Below are 21,377 nucleotides of genomic sequence, written 5' to 3' on the forward strand. Positions count from 1 at the left end.
AACTTTGTATTCATTCTAATGTTTAGCTTAAACTTGGATTATATTCTCCTCTTTCCTTTTAGCACTTGGAACAGCTGCGTGCAAATAAAGATAATTTAAATCCAGCTCAGAGACTGATGCTGGAACAGCTGGAAAATCAGTTTGTCTTAATGCAGCAAAGAGTATGTACACTTTTATCATTTCTAAAATATATTAGCACATGGGATTTTTTTTATTACAGTGTCATTTTAGAGGATATTAAGGTCACTGCTAGTTTTTGTGTGTATTCAGTGGAATTTAATATCAGCTTTGGATGCTTGAAACAGATTTTTGAAGGGAAAAAGAGCTACAAATTAATTTATAACAAACACTTGGTATTTTATTATTTATTTGCATAATGTTTTGTTTGTGTCTTAAGTGGCTTATTTTTAATATTAATAATTAACAAATTGCCCCAAATTGAGGTGGTGATGCTTTAATGATTGTTTTACTTGAAGGATTTGGTATAAATAAAATGGAAACTTGAAGTCCTCTGTTTCATGATGGAAAAAAAAGAAGGCCTATTAATTTATGATTTGTAATCCATGAATTTTAGCTGACTTTATTGTCTCTGCAAGGAAATATTAATTTTTATGCAGTAATCACCTCTAAAATCAAGCATGGTTTCTTGTTTTTTAAAGTGTTTTTCTAACTTAGATGAAATGCTATGATAAAATTACAGATGTTTCGATTACACATTTTCAGAATCACACAAGCAGGTTTTCTTTTTTGTTTTTGAAGATGAGACAAACAGGAGTTGCTCAGGTACAAACTACTGGAATTCCTAATGGGCCAATATCTGACTCATCACTGCGTACAAACTCTATCTCTAGCCAGCAACCACATGCAGCTCTGACCAGAGCACCTAGCATCTCTCAGCCTGGAGTTCGCCCTGCTTGTCTTGAAAAGCCTTTGTCCAACGGACCTTTTTCTGCAGGCTATGTTCCGTTCGGCACATCAGAAACTCTAGGGAATACAGACACTATTTTGGTAGGCAATAATTATATAAAAGGAAGTGGAAGTAATGGAAATGTGCCTTACCTGCAGCAAAACACATTCACTCTACCTCATAACTGCACAAACCTGACCAGCATCACAGGAGAGCCATGGAGAAAACAACTGTCTAACTCTGCTCAGGTAAAAGAAAGACTAGCTGTTTTTTTGGCTCTTATAGTTTATCTTTATTTGGCTTGTATACATTTTGAGAAGAAGAAGAAGAAATTTAAGTTTAAAGAATGGTTTTATCTTTAAGAACTAACTTTAAATAATTCAATAACCATATAAGATTTTTAACTAGGATCATTACTAAATTTTGACTCAGTCTGTGCACATAAATGTATCAATGTATGATTAGTATACATACACATTATGTTAAATAGTATGGGAAGCCAAGGGAAAGAAGGGAGGGAGCCCTTAATCTAGTTGCTAATTAAACTATCAAAATCACATTTTGTAGAGGCGAATGAACTGTATGCATTAAAAAGAAGCTGTACTTTGAATTTTGATCATTTATGGGCTCGGGATATGTTGTGCTAATGTCTGGTGATACTGGATAGAGGCAACAACTTGTTGCCAGCTCCCAGGCAGTCGTGTGATCGTGAGGTTAAACATCTCTTACTGTACTGTGTCCTCTATGGATCAGAATTTTTAAATATATTTTGTGTTTTTGCATCCTAGGGTAACTACAAAACCCATGTGTGCATACTATACTCATGCAGCCATTCTTTCTCACTTTTGGTACAATACTAAATAAGTTGCATAAGTTATTTGACACTTTATTATAATACAGACTTTGTATTAGATAATTTTGCACTTACTGTAGGCTCAAGTAGATTGTAGGTGTTTTGAGCAGGTTTATAAAAGTTAGACTAGGCAAAACTATGAAGTTTAGTGGGTAAGATGTATTAACTGTTTTCAGCTTATAATATTTTCATCTTTTGGTGGGTTTAGAAGGATATAACCCCTCCATAAGACAAGAAATATCTCTTTTCTGCAGGTCTATGCTCAGATATTCCCTGAATAAAAATGCTAAGTATTCATTCCCTTTGGACCAAAAAAAAAAGTTTTAAATACCATAAATTACAGTGAAGTGTAACTTGAGCTATAGGTAGCAAGTGCCACAGGTGGGCCAAAATATTAGATACTCAGATAGTTTAAGGAATTTGGAAAGAGAAATGAAAGATAAAATATGGCTGGTTAAATGTGAGGCTTTAAGAAAGGTCCCACTTTGAATAAAGGAAAGAGCCATTAAGCTTTTGATTAACAATGTGAATTTCTTGAACCTCTTTAAAACTTATTAGTGATTAATGGACTATATTTTTTTAGAGCTCTTCTAGGTATACAGATAGAAACCTCCCATTCCCTCCTCCATTTCTTCACAAATCTCTTACACTACTCTGGTTCATTTCTTAGGATTGATGAGACAACATTGGTTATTATTAACTAAAGTCCATAGTTTGCTATTTGTGTTGTATTTTATGAGTTTTGACAAATAGGGGATGGCATGCATTCATCTTAATAGTATCCAAGAAAAAAGTTTCACTCTCCTAAATGTATGTTGTGCTATGTTTGTTTATCCCTCTCCGCCCCTCCTGAACTTATGCCAACCTGACCTTTTTTTTTTTTTTTTTTTGATTGGGGGTACTAAGGATATAACTCAGGGGCACTAGACCACTGAGCTACATCTCCAACTCTGTTTTGTATTTTATTTAGAGATAGGATCTCACTGAGTTGCTTCGTGTCTCACTAAATTGCTGAGGCTGGCTTTGAACTTGTGATCCTACTGCCTCAGCCTCCCAAATTACTGAGATTACACACTGGCTCAGACTTTTTTATCGTTTCTGTAGTGTTCCCTTTTCAAAAGGTCATATTATTGGAACCATATGTTATAAAGCCTTTCAGATTGATTTGTTCTTAGATACATACATTTATTTTCCTCCTTGTCTTTTTGTGGCATAATAGATCTTTTAAATTTTTGAACCCTGAATAGTAGTCCCATGTGTAAATGTGTAAATTTGTTTTGCCAATCATCTATTGAAGTACTTCTTAGTTGAGTTGGCAATTATATAAAATTTGAAATAAACATCTATGTGTAGATTCCATATAGAAATCCTTAACTCATTTTGGGTAGATATCTAAGAATGTCATTTTTTGATCACATGGCAAGGACATGTTTTATTTTCAAATAAATTGTCAAACTGTCTTCTAAAGTGGCTACACTATTTTGTATTCCAGTCTGCAATGAACCGTGAATGGTTCTTCCTGTTGGTCTACATCCTCACTCATACTAGGTGCTATTGGTTTCTTTGCTCCAGGAATTCTTATTAGTATATAGTATGGCATTTCCTTATTATTTTTATTTACATTATCCTAATGAAATACCATGGGGAGGATCTTTTCATATGTTAATTTGCCTTATGTGTATCATCTGTGATGAGTTAACTGTTCAGATCCTTGGCCAGATTTGTTTGTTTGTTATTTGTTTCTTTTGTTCATTTTCTTAATGTTGAATTTTTAGAGTTTTTGTCAACTTTGAGTAATAATCCTTTATCAGATGTATTTAGCAAGTATTTTCTACCAGTCCATGGCTAGTCTTCTTGTTTCCTAGGCATTGTCTTCTGCAGAGCAGAACTGTTTAATTTTAATTAACTGCAGCCTATCATATCTTTTGTGTATCATGTTTTTGTTATTCTACTGAAAAAGTCGTTAACAAATCCAAGGTATATGGATTTTCTCTTTTTTTTTATCATCCAGGAATTTTTTTTATAGTTTTATGTTTAGATCCATGATCCATTTTTTATTTACTTTTTTGAAAAGACTGGAAAGAAATCTATCTAAAGATTCCTTTTTGTTTTCTTCCTTTTGTTGTTTTAGTGTTGTGTTTTTCTGTCTTTTTTCTTGTTTTTGCACTTAAACATCTAGTTGTTCCAGCATTATTTGCAGAAAAGATTACTTTCTGCTGTTGTATTCTCTTTTGCTCCTTTGCCCAAGATCTTTGATTTTCTAGATGTTCCTGAGCTCTCTGTTATCCTATTTGTCTATCCTTTTCGCCAATATCACTTTGTCTTGATTACAGTTGCCTTATAAAGAATACCAATAAGTCAGTTGGTGTTGATCCTCTGTCCCTGTTCTCTTTTAAAATGGTGTTAGATGTTCTGGCTCTTTTGTCTTTGCATGCTTTGTCCATATTTTTGCATCTAATATTTACGAGAAAGATTTGTTTATGACTTTCCTTTCTTGCCATAACTTTATTTATGACTTTCTTTTCTTGCCATAACTTTATTTGTTCATGACTTTTCTTTCTTGCCATTTTGGTTTTGGGGTAATTTTGTCTTCTTACATTGACCAAATGGCCACTGTTTTCTATTGGGACAGGATATTAATTATTTATTCAATAATTATTTTTTCTTACTAGAAAATAGTTTGAGTCAGATTGTCAATTTTCATTAGGTGAATTCTGTAGTTATTGTCATTTCAACTAATTCATCAGTCTTTGGAGTATAAACTTGCTCATAATATTTCTTTATGATCCTTTAAATGTAGATTAGTAATGGAACCACTTCCAATTCTGATTTAGTGGTTTGTTGTTTTTTTCCAATCTGTTTTTTTTGTGGCTAGAGGCTAGCAGATGTTACTGATCTTTTCAAAGGACCCATTTTTTATTTCATTGATTTTTCACTACTCTTTTTCTGTATTTATTTAATTGATTTACCTTGTAATTATTATTACTTTAGTTACTTTGGATATAATTGGTTCTTCTTTGGTTAGTATGCTAAGGTGGAAGTTTTGACTACTGATTTTTATTTCTTGTTTGTTTTTATTTTCAAAACTATATTTTTTAAGGGCTGTGATTGTGGCTTAGTGGTAGAGTGCTTGCCTAGCATGTGTGAGGCAGTGGGTTCTATCCTCAGCACCAAATACAAATAAATAAATAAGATAAAGGTCTATCTACAACTAAAAATTTTTTAATAAAATTATTATTTTAAAAATATATTTTTTAAAAATTGGCATATATAAAAATTAATATGCATTTATTATTAAATGTTGTGAATCAAATTTATATCTTACTTAATCAGTTTTTGTGTGTGCGTGTATGTGTGTGTGTAAGAACTAATAACATGAACTTTCTTTACATCTGTTTTTCTTCTTTTTTCGTATTGGGTTCACTTATATTTCGTATAAGTGAACCCAAGGTCACTTAACCACTGAGCCACATCCCCAACCTTATTTTGTATTTTATTTAGAGACAAGGTCTCACTGAATTGCTTAGCTCCTTGTTTTTGCTGAGGTTGGCTTTGAACTTGCAATCCTCCTGCCTCAGTCTCTTGAAATTCTGGAATCATAGGAGTGAGCCACTGCACTTCTTTACATTTGGAAGGATACTGTATATCTTTTCCAGTAATGACCTTGCTATCTTGCTATAAATTAGATCTTCTGAAATTTATTCCTCCTATGTAACTGTAACTGTATGTACTCACGAGTGTTTACCTTACTCTACATTCTTCTAAAACACTATTCAATACTGTTTACTTGTAGCCCTTGATAACTGTCATTCTACTCTCTACTTCAGTGAGATCAACTTTCTAAGATTCCACATGAGTGAAATAATATGGTATTTGTCTTTTGGCTTATTTTACTTACCATTAATGTCTTCCAGGTTCATCCATATTGTGGAAAATGCAGGTTATAAAACATTTTGTCTCCTGATTTTTTTTCTTTCCAGTCTGACAAACTGGTCCTAGTGTTTCCACGTTAATCAACTTTCCATCACTATGACAAAAATCCTTAACATATCAACTTAAAGGAAGAATTTTTAGTTCACAGTTTCAGAAGCTAAAGTTATCGTCACTTGGCTCTTGTTTTTGTGTTGTGGTGAAGCAGAACATCATGGTGGAAGTGTTTTGCAGGAATAGCTGCTCACTTTCTTATGTCTGAGAAGTAAAGAAAAAGAGAAGTGCACAGAATCCAGGTATGACTACCCTTTGAGGGAATTCCCCAACAATCTCCTTTCTCCAACTAGACCCAACTCCCAGTAGTGCCACAGGCTGATGTCCAAGTCTTTAGCACATGGCCTTTGGGAGACATTTTATATCCACACCAGAGTGATTTCTAACTTTAAATGTGGTTCTTGCACTTTCCCGTTGAATTAGAAGGCAGAAGGGAGGTGAAAAGTCTTGAATCTATTTTTCTTCTGTGGCATTTTGTATGGTAGGGACATAAAGAGCCCACAACAGTAGCCTGCCCATCACGTCACTCTTTCTGACCACAGTGGTCAGAAAGCAACATTGTGAACAATTGCTATAAACTTGGTGACATTTTAAGGTATCCCTGTGTTCTTGCAGTCAGCCACAGGCATCCAGCATATAGTGCACAAGCCCCAGTCTTTAGCCCTCATACTTCAGGTAGTTGTTCAACCCAAAATGTCTCCTCACACTTGACTCCCTGTGTGTGTTTCCTGAGCCTCCTGGCTGACTCACCAATTGATTCATGGAAGTCTTATCATGTGAGACCAACCAAACATAGACACAAATAGTTACAGGATTTAACAAAGTACAATTTGATTGAAACTTTACATATAGAAGTATGTTTTGGGAGGGAGGAAAACAGATGGATCTTTGGATCCCAAGGCAGGACAAAAGCCGCTTATATGCTAACTTACAGCCAACTAGAATGTACTTGATCTTTTGCAAAAGTGCTAACAAGAAAAAGTCTGAACCACAATGGCCAGCATAACATGCTTAGTTGACTACCTTAAATTAAAGACTTTGTCTTTAAGGTTTGGACTGTGTGTCAGGGTCCCTTGGTGGACAAAATGCTTATCATAACCAAAATGGCCCACTTGTCTCTCTGTTGTTTTTTTTTTTTTCCCTTGCTGTATATAAGTTTTTAATATCTTGTAAGCGTATTTGTCTATTTTTGCTTTCATCATCTGTATTTTGACTTCTCATTCAAAATATCCCTGCCTAGACCAATGGCAAGAAATATTTCTCCTAGCAGTTTCATAGTTTTAAAATCTTCCATTTAAGTTTTCAATCTAGTTTAAGTTGAAATTTATATATGGTCAATGATAGGTCCAGTTTCATTCTGCGAATGGACATGTGGTTTACCTGGTTCTATTTATTTAAGAGATTGTCCTTTCTCTGATGTGTGTTCTTGGTATCCTTGTTGAAAAGTGGTTAGTTGTATGCATGTGGATTTCTTTCTGGGCTCTCTCTATTGCATTTCATTGGTGCATGTGTCTGTTTTATTCCAGTACCATGTTATTTTGTTTATGTTAGCTTTATAGTATATTTTAAAGACAGCCAATGGGTAGCCTTCAACTCAGTGTTACTATGTTTATTTCATTTTCCTAAAGATTAACTTGACTATTCTTGTTATTTTGTGATTCTATACAAATTCTATACATTTTAATTTCTGTTAAGAACGCTATTGGTTTTTTGGTAAGGACCCTACTGACTGTAAATTGCTTTAGGTGCTTTGGCTACTTTAACAATATTAATGCTTCCAGTCCACAAACAAGGAATATCTTCCTGCTTATTCATGTCTTCTTTAATTTCTTTCCACAGTGCATTACAATTTTTTGTTCTTCTTTTTTTTCCCCCTTTTACTAACTTATGTATTTTTTGGGTGTAATAGTTTTATTGTTTGCATAATTATATTTGGCATTGTACATAGAAAGAATATGGCTAACTTAATAAATCTGCCCTTTCAAAAAATCAAAATAAGGAAAATGGAATACATGTTAATCACTATCCTATAGGCTATAATTTTTTTAAAAAATTTTATTCTTCTTTGTTATGTGACAGAATGCATTTCAATTCATAACACACATAAAGCACAATTTTTCATATCTCTGGTTGTATACAACAAAGAGTCATACCATTTGTGTCTTTAAATATGCACTTAGAATACTAATATTCACTCATTTTACCACCTTTTCTACCCCCATGCCTCCCCTTCCACTCTGTCCTTTTGCCCTATCTAGAGTTTTGTCTACTATTCCCATGCTCCACCCCTGCCCACTGCCCTCTGCCTGAATTACAATTTTTGATGTGCCGTGTTTGCTTTTGGTTGAATTTATTCTAAGCATTTTGTTGTTTGGTATCGAAACTAACTGGGGTTTTACAGTTTTCTTTCAGGTAGTCAAGATTAATGTATAGAAATGTTACTGATTGTTATCTGTTGATTTATGTATCCTACAAATTTACCATATTAATTTTTTGGTTCAACTCTTGTGTTTTTAGTGTAAAAGAACATGCCATATGAAATAGGGATGACTTGACCTGTTCCTTTTTAATTTAGATGCATTTTACTTGTTTGTCTTGCCTAATTTCTCTGGCTTAGAGTTTCCATTTTATATTGACTCAAAGACGCTAAAGTAGGCATCCTTGTCTTTTGTGCAGATCTGAATGGAAAGGCTTTTTGAATCCACCTCACCCACCCTTCAGTAAGATTCCTGAACTGTGGGTTACATGTGACTTTTGATATGTTAAAGTAGTTTGTTACTTCTCTACCTAGTTGCTATTAGAAAAACATGTTCAATTTTGTCACACGGTTTTCTGCATCTATTGAAATTGTCCTATGAGTTTTGCCCATCATTTGGTTAATGTGATCTATCACTTTTTTTTGGCAGAGAGAGGGGTCTGTGGACTGTCTTTCACTCATTCAGCCCCAGGCCTTTTTGTTTTTTATTTTGAGACACAATCTCACCAGATTTTTGAGACTGGACTTCAGCATGTGACCCTCCTAACTGAAGACTGGCTGTTTCACTTTTTTGATTTCCATAGTTGACCACGCATGCATCTCTGGGGTAAATCCCTTTTAATCTGGTGAATGATCTTTTGAATGTGCTGTTAGATTTGGTTTAATTTTGAGAATTTTTGCCTCTAATTTCATCAAGAATATTTGTGTATAGTTTTCTTTTTCTGCTTTTGTTGTTGCCTGGGTGTGGTGTCAAGGTCATAGTAGCCTCATATATTGAATTTGAGAGAATTCTCTCTCCTTTATTTTTTAGAATTGTTTGAATTTTTAGAAATGCTATGTTTTTCTTGAAAGCAGGAAAGACTTTTCTTTGTAGGTGATATTTAGATTGCTTATTCAACTTCCATACTCAATTCTGGTCAGTTCAGATTTTCTATTCTTAAATCTTGGTACTTTCTATGTGTCAAGAACCTATTAATATCTGCTGAATTTTGCTCTATTGGTATATTTTTTCATAATATTGTCTTATGAGCCTTTGTGTTTCTGTGGTATGAATTATAATGTCTTCTTTTTCATCTCTGATTTTATGTATTTGAGTGTTCTCTGTGTTTCTTAGACTTTATTGATTTTATTCTTCTTCATATTGAACGTTTCCCTTTTTTTTTGAGTTATATAATTGTAGTCTCTATTTTGTTTCTTTAGCTGGATCTTTTTTGTTTCCTCCTACCAATTATTTTTATGCTTTCATTCAATGATAATTTAGATTATTTATTTGATATCTTTCTTCTTTTTTATCATTAAAAAGTTTATGTAATAAGTCAAGAGCTGACAATAATATATTGAATGCACAAAAGCTGAAATATTTTTAAATTGTAGAATAACAGCATAGTTCTGGAAGTCTCAGACAGAGCAATCAGCAAGATAAAGAAGTAAAAAGCATTCAAATTGGAAAAGAAGTCAAATTGTCACTGTTTTCAGATGACATTAATCCCCCCTTCCCACACGACACCAAAACTACTGCTTTGATTAGTCTATTTTATTTGATATGAGGATAGAAATTCCTGCTTTGTTTGCGTAGCCATGTGAATGGTGTATTTTATCCCAACTTTTCACCTTCAGCCTGTGGGTATCTTTTCCTATGAGATGAGTCTTTTGAAGGCAGCATATTGTTCGATCTTTTTATTTTTAATCCAATGTACCATTGACTCTTTTGACTGGTGAGTTTAGGCCATTAGCACTCAGAGTTATTATTGAGACATGAATCATGTATTACTGGTCTTTTTTCTTTTCTTTCTTTCTTTTGTGTGTGTGGGGTAGGGTAGGGGTGCTGGGGATTGAACCCAGGACCTTGTACATGCAAGGCAAGCATTCTACCAACTGAGCTATATCCCCAGTCCCTATTATTTTTGGTATTTAGCTTGACTTAGTTTCTCCTCTGGTTGGCTTTTCCTTTATTATAGTTCTTCCCTTTGCAGATTTTCATTGTTGTTTTTCATTTCCTCCTCATGGAATATTTTGCCAAGAAGGTTCTGTAAGTGCAAGAATTAGTATCAAGAATCAATAAATGGGATGGATTCAAACTAAAAGGCTTCTTCTCAGCAAAAGAAACATTCAGTGAGGTGAACAGGAAAGCCTACTAATTGGGATCAAAATCTTATCACAGATAGAGCACTAATTTCTTAATATATAAAGAACTCAAAAATCTTAACACCAAAAAAAATAACCTAATCAATAAATGGGCCAAGGACATGAACAGACACTATCAGAAGAGGATATATAATCAGTCAACAAATATATAAAAAAATGTTCAACATCTCTAGCAATTAGAGAAATGCAAATCAAAACTAAGGTTTCATCTCACTCCAAGTCAGAAGAGCAGGTATTAAGAATACAGACAACAATAAGTGTTGGTGAGGATATGGGGAAAAAGGCACACTCATACATAGTTGGTGGAGCTGCAAATTGGTGCAGCCAATGTGGAAAGCAGTATGGAGAATCCTTGGAAAACGGAGACTGGAACCACCATTTTTTTTTTTAATATTTATTTTTTAGTTGTAGTTGGATTCAATACCTTCATTTTATTTATTTATTTTTATGTGGTGTTGAGGATCAAACCCAGGGCCACACATGTGCAAGGTAAGCACTTTACCGCTGAGCCACAAACCCAGCCTCCTGGAACCACCATTTGACTCACTCCTTGGTCTATACCCAAAGAACTTAAAACAGTATACTACAGGGACACAGCTACATCAATGTTTATAGCAGCACAATAGCTAAACTGTGGACCAACCTAGATGCCCTTTGGAAGATGAATGGATAAATAAAACGTGGTATATATACACAATGGAATATTTTTCAGCATTAAAAGAAAATAAAATCATGGCATCTGCAGGTACCTGGATGAAGCTGGAGAATATAATGCTAAGTGAGGTTAGCCAATCCCACAAAAATAAATTCTGAATGATTGCTCTGACTTAAGGATGCTGGCATAATATGCTGTGGTGGGGGGAGAATTAAATGAACTGTAGATAGGCAAAGGAGAAAAGGGAAAGGAGGGGGCACAGGGGTAGGAAAGATGGTGGAATGTGATTGCCATCATTACCCTAAGTACATGTAAGAAGACATGAAGGATGTGACTCTACTTTGTGTACAACCAAAGATATGAAAAATTGTGCTGTATATGTATTATACAAATTGTAATGTATTCTCTTGTCATATATAGCAAATCAAAATTTAAAATAATAAAAAAAAAAGAATGATCTGTAGTACAGGCTTTTTTGCTGTAAATTCTTTTAGCTTTTGTTTATCATGGAAAGTCTTTATTTCGTTATCAAGTCTGAAGCTTAATTTTGCTGGATATAAGACTCTTGGTTGACATCCATTATCTTTTAGAGCTTGGTATATGTTCTAGCAGGTCTGGGTTGAAGAATCTGCTGAGATCTGAATTGTTCTTTTAAAAGGTAATCTGATTTTTCTCTCTTGCATCCTTTAAAATTCTATTCTTATTCTGTATGCTGGGCATTTTCTTTATCTTGTGTCTTGGTGTAGATCTGTAATTTTGTATATTTGGTGTCCTATAAACCTCTTGTATTTGATTTCCAATTTATTTTTCATGCTTGGGAAATTTTCTGATGCTATCTCATTGAAGAGATTGTGCATTCCTTTGATTTGAATTTCTGAACCTTCCTCTGTCCCAATAAATCTTAAATTTGGTCTTTTGATGGTATCCCTTAATTCTTGGATATTCTGTTTATCGTTTCTTACCATCTTCATTGTGAGGTCAACTCTATTTTTCAAGAATGTATATTTTGTCTTTATTGTCTGAGGTTCTGTCTTCCAGGTGATCTTGTCTGTTGCTGATGCTATTTTTTTTTTTTTAATTTCAAGTATTTCTGTTTTGTTCCCCTTCAGAATCTCTATCACTTTCCTAAAGTAATCTCTGACTATCTGTATTTGCTCTCTTATCTCTTTGTTAGAGTGATTGATTTTTGCCTGTATCTACTCACTTCAGACATTCTTTAATTCCCAAATCATTTTAGTTATGTATATTCTGATCGCCGTCTCTGACATTTTGCCTACTGCGGTATGTATGGATTCTGTTGTTACAGTATGTTGGTTTGGGGCACTATCCTCCCTTGTTTTTTCATGAGATTTATGTGTCTTTCTCTCTTGCAGTGTAGATACGAGATATTACACCTTCTGCCCTGTTGTCTTATAATATCCCTACAGGTTACCAGTACCTCACTTTTAAGGAAGAGATCAGTATTGCAGTATTCAATATAACCAAATATGCAGCCATATGTCAGTTGGCTTCTATTTTTACATTTATAGTTCTGTCACTACAATAAAAAATGAAGAGTTCAGTTATCTTCTAACATATAGTCAATATGTTTGCATAATGTTTTACAATTTCTAATGGTAGAAGGTGGGTCTGGGGGCTAAGATGTTTATGACATAGGATGTGAGAATATGGCGGTATTAGATTATATGACTAGTAAGAGGGTAATTATAAGATGTTAGTAGGAGAAACAAGAGAGAGAGAACCCTGTCCAAGACTCTGTTACGTCGGCAACAGGATAACTGTTAGCACCCTTCGTAGAGAAACTTCTGGTGCAGCCAGGCTGCAAGGACCTTGCTGACATCTAACCAGGTCCTTAATGTTGTCTCTTGATAGAAGCTGCAATATTCCAGTTTTGAAGCGGTGGCAGCCTCAAGCCTATAAGTACTCTGATGTTGGGCTGTGGAGCCCAACATATACATTGATGAATAAGGAACCCCAGTGTGTGGAGTGGTGTGCCCTATGCCTGTCCTGCACCTCCAGGTTACGGTGTAGCTATCTTTCTTCTTTATTAATATTTTTTGCTAGCATAATCCCGCTTTTATATTTGCACCGTTCCATAGGTTTCAGTATGTCGTAATCCACTTCCATTGAAAATGAAATTAAGAATCACGAAAGATTCTTATTTTTTCTTTTATAATTTCTTCATTGACCCACTGATTATCAAGGACCTTGTTATTTAATTTCCATGTTTTTGTAAAGTTTCAGAAAATCCTCCTGTTACTAATTTTTTTATAAGACTGTGATACAAAAGGTTATTGATATGGTTTTCATTCTTTCAAATTTGTTAAGACTTATTTTGTGATTTATCATGTAATCTACTCTGAGAGTGTTCAATGTACAGTTGAGAAGACTGCACATTTTATACCTGTTGGATAGAATTTTCAGTGAATGCCTCTTAACCATTTGGTGTAGAATGTGGTTTAAGTATGATGCTTCTTTGTTGATTTTCTTTCTGGAAGATCTTCCCATTGATGAAAATGCACTGTTGAAGTCCTCTAAAATTATTTTATTGCAGTCTACCTACCCCTCAGATCTGTCAACATTTAATATTTAGGTGCTCTGATGCTGGGGCATGTTTACAGTTGCTTTATTTTGTTGCAGATTTTTTTCCATTTATCACTCTATAATGCTTCTCTTTGTCTCTCTTTACTGTTTATCTAATTTAAATGTTGTTCTTCCTGTCTCTGGGTTTTCTATTTTCATGGAATGTCACTCTCCATTCCTTTACTTTCATTGAATGTACATTCTTATAGTTGAACAGAGTCTTTTATAGGCAGCATGTAGAGATGGGTATTATTTTTTGATCTATATTCAACCACAATGTAATTTGATTAAAGAATTTAAGTTTTTTATATTGAAGGTAAACATTGATAGTAAAGGATGCCATTTTGTTAATTGTGTACTGTTTTGTAGATCTTTCTCTACAGTCTTTCTTTGTGGTTAAATAATTTTCTCTATTAATGTGTAAGTATCTGCACTTTTTATCTTTTTATGTATCAGTTACAGATATTGGTTTGTGGTAAGCTGAGGCTTAAAGAAACCAATTTATTGGTAAAAAAAAGTTATAGGAAGCTGATAGCAACTTGTCACTGATTGCAAAAGCTGAAATTCTACATTTTAATACAACTTCCCCATTTTAAAATTTTAATCATACACTTTAAATATTGTATATCCACATCTATTCATATTGTATATTCTTAACAAATTGTTGTTATCTCCTATATTAAACTAGTTTTGTCTTTTTAGTCTTCATTTTAAGGATATAAATGGCGAATGCATCATCATTACAGTATTTAAGTATGCTAAATTTTACTGTACAGTTTTTTTTTAAACCAGTGAGTTTTATACCTTCATATATCTTTGTGTTACTGTATATCCTTTTCATTCAGTTCAAAGAGCTCCCTTTAGCATTTTTTGTAAGACAGATCTTTCTTACAAAACTTTGAATTACTTCCTTAGCTTTTGATTATCTCGAAAAGCTTTTTATCCTTCATTTCTGAAGGAGTTTGGAAGAGATCAGTATTCTTGAATAGCATGAGTTTTTGTTTATTACAATTTTTAAAAAAAATTTTTCTAGTAATAATACTAATTATATATATTAATAAGATTGGGAGATTTCAGAACATGAATACTATGTGTAATGATTGAAATCAGAATTACTGTTTTTGTCTATTCAGTATTAATTGTTTCTGTTGGGAACATTCAAAATCTTTTCTTGTTATTAGGCTGAAGAATACTGTTTAAAAAAAAAACCTTTGTAAAGCAATAATCATCATCCTGTATTAACAGAATACTAGAACTAATTCTTTCTAATTGAGTTGACAGTTGTAATCCATTCTCTCTCTTCTACCCATTCATCCTGTTATGACCTCTCTTCTGCTCCCTACTTCTGTGAGATCAACTTTTTTAGATTCCAATATGAGTGAGAACATGTAGTATTTGTTTTTCAGTGCCAGGCTTCTTTCACTGAATATAGTGTTCTCCTTGCTTATCCAAATGTTGTCAGAAATGAAAGGATTCATTTGTTTTTATGGACAAATAGTATCTGGTTGATTTTGTGTTTCGTATTTTAAAAATCCATCTATCTGCCTATGGTTTCCTAGATTGATTCCATGTCTTGACTGCTATGACATGGAACTGTCTCATTAGCGTATTTGTATTCTTTTTTTTTTTTGGACTTATTGCCTTCAGTGGTATTTATGAATCACTTGTTAGTTGTATTTTTATTTTTGTTGGCTATTCTTTTCCATCATGGCTATACTAATTTACATTTGACCCATAGCATGCAGCTTCTTTTTCTCTCCATTCTCATCAGCATTTATTTTTTTAAATTATTCTTGCTAATAGCTATTCTATATTGGGTAACATTATTTATTTAATTTATATTTTCATCATGATTAGATATGTTGAACATTTTTTCATGTGCTTTTTAGCCATACTCTTTTGGTAATAAATGTGTATTCATGTCATATAGCCAAAGGTGGATTATTTGATATTTTACAGCTCAGAAATTTGAATTCTGTATACATGCTGGATATTAACTTTTTTATAGGTTTTAGTAACTTACAAATATTTTCTCTCACTTTCCTGATTGACTCATCAGTCTGCCAAAGTTTTGTTGTTGCTGTTTGTTTGTTTCTTGTTTTCTTTTGTTGTTGTTGCTTGTAAAACCTTTTAAAAAAAATTTTTTTAGTTGTAGACGGACACAATACATTTATTTTGTTTATTTATTTATTTATTTATTTTTGCATGGTGCTGAGGATTGAACTCACTGCCTCTGCCTCGCACATATCAGGCAAGTGCTCTACCACTGTGCAACAATCCCAACCCTTATAAAGGCCTTTTATGTGAAATGTTCCCTTTTGTTTAGTTTTCCTCTTGTTTTTTGGGGGCTTTCAGAGGGTTGTCAAAATATTTTTTGTTCATACCAATGTCATACACATGGTTCTTCAACATTTTTAAATTTTTTTTGTTTTTTTCAGTTATACATGACAGTAGAAAGTATTTTGTTACATTAAACATACACGGAGTATAATTTCCCATTCTTATGATTGTACATGATGATGTGGAATTACATTGGTTATGTATTCATAAACAAACATACAAAAGTTATGACCAATTCATTCTACTCTTTCCAATTCCTATTCGCCTACTCTTCCCCAACTCTTCCCTGTACAGTCCAGTGAATCTCCATTCCATATCCCTCCCCCGATTGTGAATCAGCATTCACAATCAGAGAGAACCTTCAGCCTGTGGTTTTTAGGATTAGCTTATTTCACTTAGCATGACAGGTTCTAGTTCTATCCATTTACCAGCAAATGCTCTAATTTCTTTCTTCTATAAGGCTGATTAATATTCCATTGTGTTATCTATTTCATATTTCTTTATCCATCTGTTGAAGGACACCTAGGTTGGTTCCATAGTTTAGCTATTGTGAATTGAGCTGCTATAAACACTGATGTGGCTATATCATTGTAGTATGCTGATTTTAAGGGCTTTGGGTAAAAACCATGGAGTGGGAGAGCTGAGTTAAATGGTGTTTCCATTCCAGGTTTTCAGAGGAATCTCCATACACCTTTTCACCGTGGTTGTACTGTTATGTGGAAATTAAAGAACTGCTCCAGAGAGACATTTGTTTCAAGGAAAAAAATTAGGAGATAGGTATCTATCTTTTTATCCATAAGAAGCAGTATACTAAAAAGGAATTTTTTACCCAGAGTACACCTACTTAAAAAATGACAAAAGATTGCATGTAACCTGAAGGTGTACCTCAAATCCGAATTCAAATCAAAGAGAGCTTTATTTACCTGACAGGAACTGTCTCCCACCTATAGACTGAAGCTCTCTAGGAGAACAGCAATTTCCTGGCCTGTGTCTTGGGAATTTAAGGACAAAAAACATAGCTCAGGGACTTTCCTTAGTGTCATGCAAGCAAGCCAATCATAGAAACTAAGACAGCAATTAGCACAGCAACTAGAGACAGTCACATCTGGGGTTTGAGCAGGTGTTAGATAACCATATCCTGAATTTGAGCAGGTGGTTGGCCGCAGTCTGGCTGGGCACAATTCATGAGCCACTTATCAAGCAGAAACTAACTTTATTTTTAGAATACACGCCCTACCACAGGAGCTCTTCAGGAAAAACCCTCAGAGCCCAACTGCCACCACTGGCTTTCCACAAGCTTCTCAACCACCCCCCCACCTCCTGCACTTGAAGCTGATTGGCTGGGTCATGTGGGCGGAGCCAAAAAGTCCCCCAATGAGCAACTCTGTCGTCTGAAGGGCGGGAAACAGCCCAATGAGCATCACTGCAGAGGAGCCAATCATTTGGCAGCTAGAAGTTTTCTGGGGCCATTGTCCTCCAATCATCAGCTGGCAGCTGGAAGTTTGCTGGCAGCTGGAAGTTTGCTGGGGCCCCTTTGGCTGTGGCTGTCAACATCAGTTGATTTGTATTCTTTTTGCCAATTAAATATTTGGAGTTTTTCTTAGTTGGGTTGCTATAAATATTATTGGTAGTGATGCTATGTTTAAAAATGTTTCTGTGAATATTTTGTTTCATTTCTCTATCAAGAAATGGAATTACTGGGGCTGGGGTTGTGGCTCAGAGTGCTCGCCTAGTATGCAGGAGGCACTGGGTTTGATCCTCAGCACCAAATAAGTGTAAAGTAAAGATATTGTGTTAACCTAAAACTTAAGAATAAATATGTTTTTTTAAAAAGAAATGGAATTACTATCATGAAGTAAAGATTTGTTTAATTTTAAAAAAAAATTTTTATCTTGTTCTAAGGTGCTAAACCATTTTTTACATTCCTGTCAGCAGTATATGAAGTTGTATTTCCTTTTACTTTCTCCTTCTCTTCCTCCTTGCTCTCTACCTCTCTCTCCCTAATTTTTTTTTTTTTTTTTTTTTTGTACCAGGGATTAAACCCAGAACGTTTAACCTCTGAGCTTCATCCCCAGCCCTTTTTTCTTAAATTTTATTTAGAGAGAAGGTCTTGCTAAATTGCTGAGGCTGGGTTGAAATCAGGATTAGAGAAAGGGAAGGCTCTGAGTCCCTCAGTCTCAGCCTCCCACTGGGATTACAGGCACTCACCACCACATCTGGAGTGTGCGTTCTCTCTCTCTCTCTCTCTCTCTCTCTCTCTCTCTCTCTCTCTCTAACTTTGCTTTCTGCCTTTGATTTTCTGTTGTCTATTTCACCGAGTTTACTTCTGATCAGTGTTATTGCTTTTTTGGTAATTATTTTGGTGAAATCTCCCTTATCTTCTTAATATAATAGCTTACTTTTGTAGTCTTAGACCTTTCTTTGACAATATATTAAAAGCTATAAATAACCTTCAAGAATTAATTTCAGCATAAATTTTGATGGGACAATAACTTGTCAAGTTATTTCTAAATTTTAAGAAATTTCTTAATTTGACTTATTGAAGAATTAAGGCTCTATAATTTATTTTGCAAAAACTTGGTTAATTATTAGTTTTTGTTGTTTGTGGTATTTAATGTAAACCGATTTTGTTTAGAAATATCCTTTGAATAATCTGATTTTGAGACTTGTTTTGTTTTTCCTTTTATACTGACTGATCATGAATGATACTCCATGAGAATTTGTAAACAATTTGTATTCTGTCGATGTCAAATGAAACATTTTTTACATGACAGGTTAAAAGAGTTGATACTATTGCTAAAGTCTTGGATTCATATTTCTTGACTATCTGCTTTATCAACTAATGATAATAAGCTATTGAAATCTCCAGCTCTTAATGTTGAATTATATAGTGTTTTTCACATTTGTTATGGTTTTCTTCATATACTTTTAGATCTATATTTAGTAAGTTTATTTTAAATTACATGATATTGACTTACCATTGTGAAATTTTATTCTTTTTTATTAGTTAATTCTTTCTTTAAAGTGTTCTTTGTACTAATATCTCCTTTCCAACTCCTGCAGTTACTGTTTGCGTTATGTTCATTCATCATTCCTTTCCTTTGAATATTTCTCTGTATTTGAAGAAAAAGAATATTTTATATACAGCATGTTGTGTCTTATACTGCATAATGATGTTTCAATCAACTATGAACTGCATATAAGATGGTAATCATGAAATTATATTATCTAGTGATACAAATGTAGCAGCTTGTAAAAAATGCACTTTGTTGATATTTACCAACAAAATTGTCTGTAAACATATCCCCATTGTTATGCAAAATGATTGTGTTTGGCTTTGGTGTTTTTAATCAGCCTGAGAATCTCTGCCCTTTTTCTTTTATTTTTTGTTTTTTCCTTCCCCACTTACAGTGTGTGCATGTGTATTTTGCATAAAATTTGAATTTGTCTGATGAGTATTATAATTCCTTTAAATATTTTTATGTCATAAAAACAAGACACATAGTATGCATATATTGATAAATAATTTTTTTCTATTTGTAGAATTTTTAATATTTCCATGGCTATTCAATCTTACAGACCTAATTATTACTGATCTGCATAATTTTTGTTAGTAGTGTACACCTGTGCTACTAAGTATTTTGGGGGGAATGTCTTTGTTTCAGGTTTGCTTGTTTGTTTTTAATATCTTTTTTAGCTGTAGATAAACATATTGGATACCTTTATCTTATTTATTTTTTTATGTGGTGCTGAGATCAAACCTAGTGCCTCACACATCCTAGGCAAGTGCTCTACCATTGAGCCACAACCTCAGCCTTCAGGGTTGTTTTTTATTGTTGTTGTATTTTAAAACACAATTCTTTTTATGTATTTTATTTATTTATTTTTATGTGGTACTGAAGATGCAACCCAGCGCTGCAGCCCTCAGGTTTGTTTTTGAGGAACTATTTTACGTGACACAGAATTACTTTTTTTTAAATTATATTTATTATACCTTTATTTTATTTATTTATTTTTATGTGGTGCTGAGGATCAAACCCATGGCCTCATACACTCTAGGCGAGCAACCCACCACTGACTCACAACCCCAGCCTCTTGACACAGAATTCTTACCACTGTGTTTTGTTTTACTATGTCATTCTTCCTATAATTTAAGTCTGTTTAGTGAATCATTTCACTTTTCTCTTTAAAATGATAAGTGATTTTCCTGTTTTGGATTGTCTGTACTATAGCTTTAATAATTTGATTACGATGACTGTGGTGAAGTTCCTTTTACATTTATTCCATTGAAAGTTTAATGAACTTCTTTATGTAATGCGGTTTTTTAAATTGACAATTGTTTTTCCTGGATTTCTTTAAATATATATTTTTAATGATCTCTTTGAACATTTGGCAAATTTTTATTAGAAGTAGGGCATTTTTAATATTTTATACTTTTGGTACTGTTTTCATTCTCCTTATAAATGACTTACATCAATTATTTTCTGGAGTTATGTAGTCTCCATCTTCTGCTTTTAATCTTAATTTTTAGCTTGGTAACTTAGGATTCTTCTTATTTTCACATAATTCAGAGGTCAGCTATTTATTAGTGCCAAACTTGTGTCCATAGATAATAGGTTTCTATTATATGACTACTGATTTTTGTGTGAGTTAAGGAACACTTTTAAACTTACAATCAGGTTCTCCAGTTTCCCTTTGCTTTCACCACACAGTGAACTTCAAATATAAGAATTGGTAATTCAGAATGCTTTGCTCTGTAGCAGAAGAAACAATAAAATTGTTTACACCTTCTGATAGAGTAAATTTTGACGATAATTAGTAAATTTTGAAAATATTATACGTATTTAATAAGAATTCTTTATTGCCAAGGTTATTCTTTATTTCCTTAAACATTGACATTCTGTGCCATTTTGCATGAATCCAGTTTTTAAAAATTATGTATATATGTACTACATATATATGTATATATATTTCTGATTAGAAACATTTTGGTATTTCATGATCTTTTCAGTTTTGCATACCACCAAATTTTAGAGTATATATAACTTGTGACTATAATTTTTTTAAATCAAAGCTTGTTTCTGACAATTGCCCCTTTATATCAAAGCAAAAAGACTTTTATCTTGCTTCTAAATAAATTCTCAATTCACAAAGCAATCATTCTAATGTGTTCTCTGGCCTTTCTGAAGTTCCACTAAATATTGGTATTGAAAGTTAAGAATATGTTAATATGTGGGCGGGGGTTGTGGCTCAGTAGTAGAACAGTTGGTCTGACATATGTGAGGCTCTGGGCTTGATCCTCAGAACCACAGATAAATAAAAAAGTAAGTAAATAAATAAATAAGGTTCATTGACAACTAAAAAATATTTTTTAAAAAAAGAATATGTTAATATGTAATTACAATTTTACCCCAATAGTTTTTGTATATCAGTA

At 33.4% G+C, this 21,377-nt stretch overlaps 1 protein-coding gene across 9 annotated transcripts in view; it reads left to right on the forward strand.

The window, feature by feature from the left end:
• The window catches only part of LOC139703458 (lysine-specific demethylase 6A), a 188,852-nt gene that overhangs the window by 110,395 nt on the left and 57,080 nt on the right, over nt 1-21,377 (forward strand). For 8 of the 9 annotated variants that reach the window (XR_011705766.1, XM_071606909.1, XM_071606916.1 and 5 more), the window contains 2 exons: nt 63-161; nt 760-1,155. Coding sequence is in view for 8 of the 9 variants with exons in the window: in XM_071606909.1 (XP_071463010.1) it covers nt 63-161; nt 760-1,155 (495 nt within the window). In the remaining variant the exon portion in view is untranslated. The remainder of the gene's footprint in view (nt 1-62; nt 162-759; nt 1,156-21,377) is intronic. The other variant, XM_071606914.1, reaches the window with a different exon arrangement.

The sequence above is a fragment of the Marmota flaviventris genome, chromosome Y, assembly GCF_047511675.1.
Source record: "Marmota flaviventris isolate mMarFla1 chromosome Y, mMarFla1.hap1, whole genome shotgun sequence".
Taxonomy (NCBI): domain Eukaryota; kingdom Metazoa; phylum Chordata; class Mammalia; order Rodentia; family Sciuridae; genus Marmota; species Marmota flaviventris.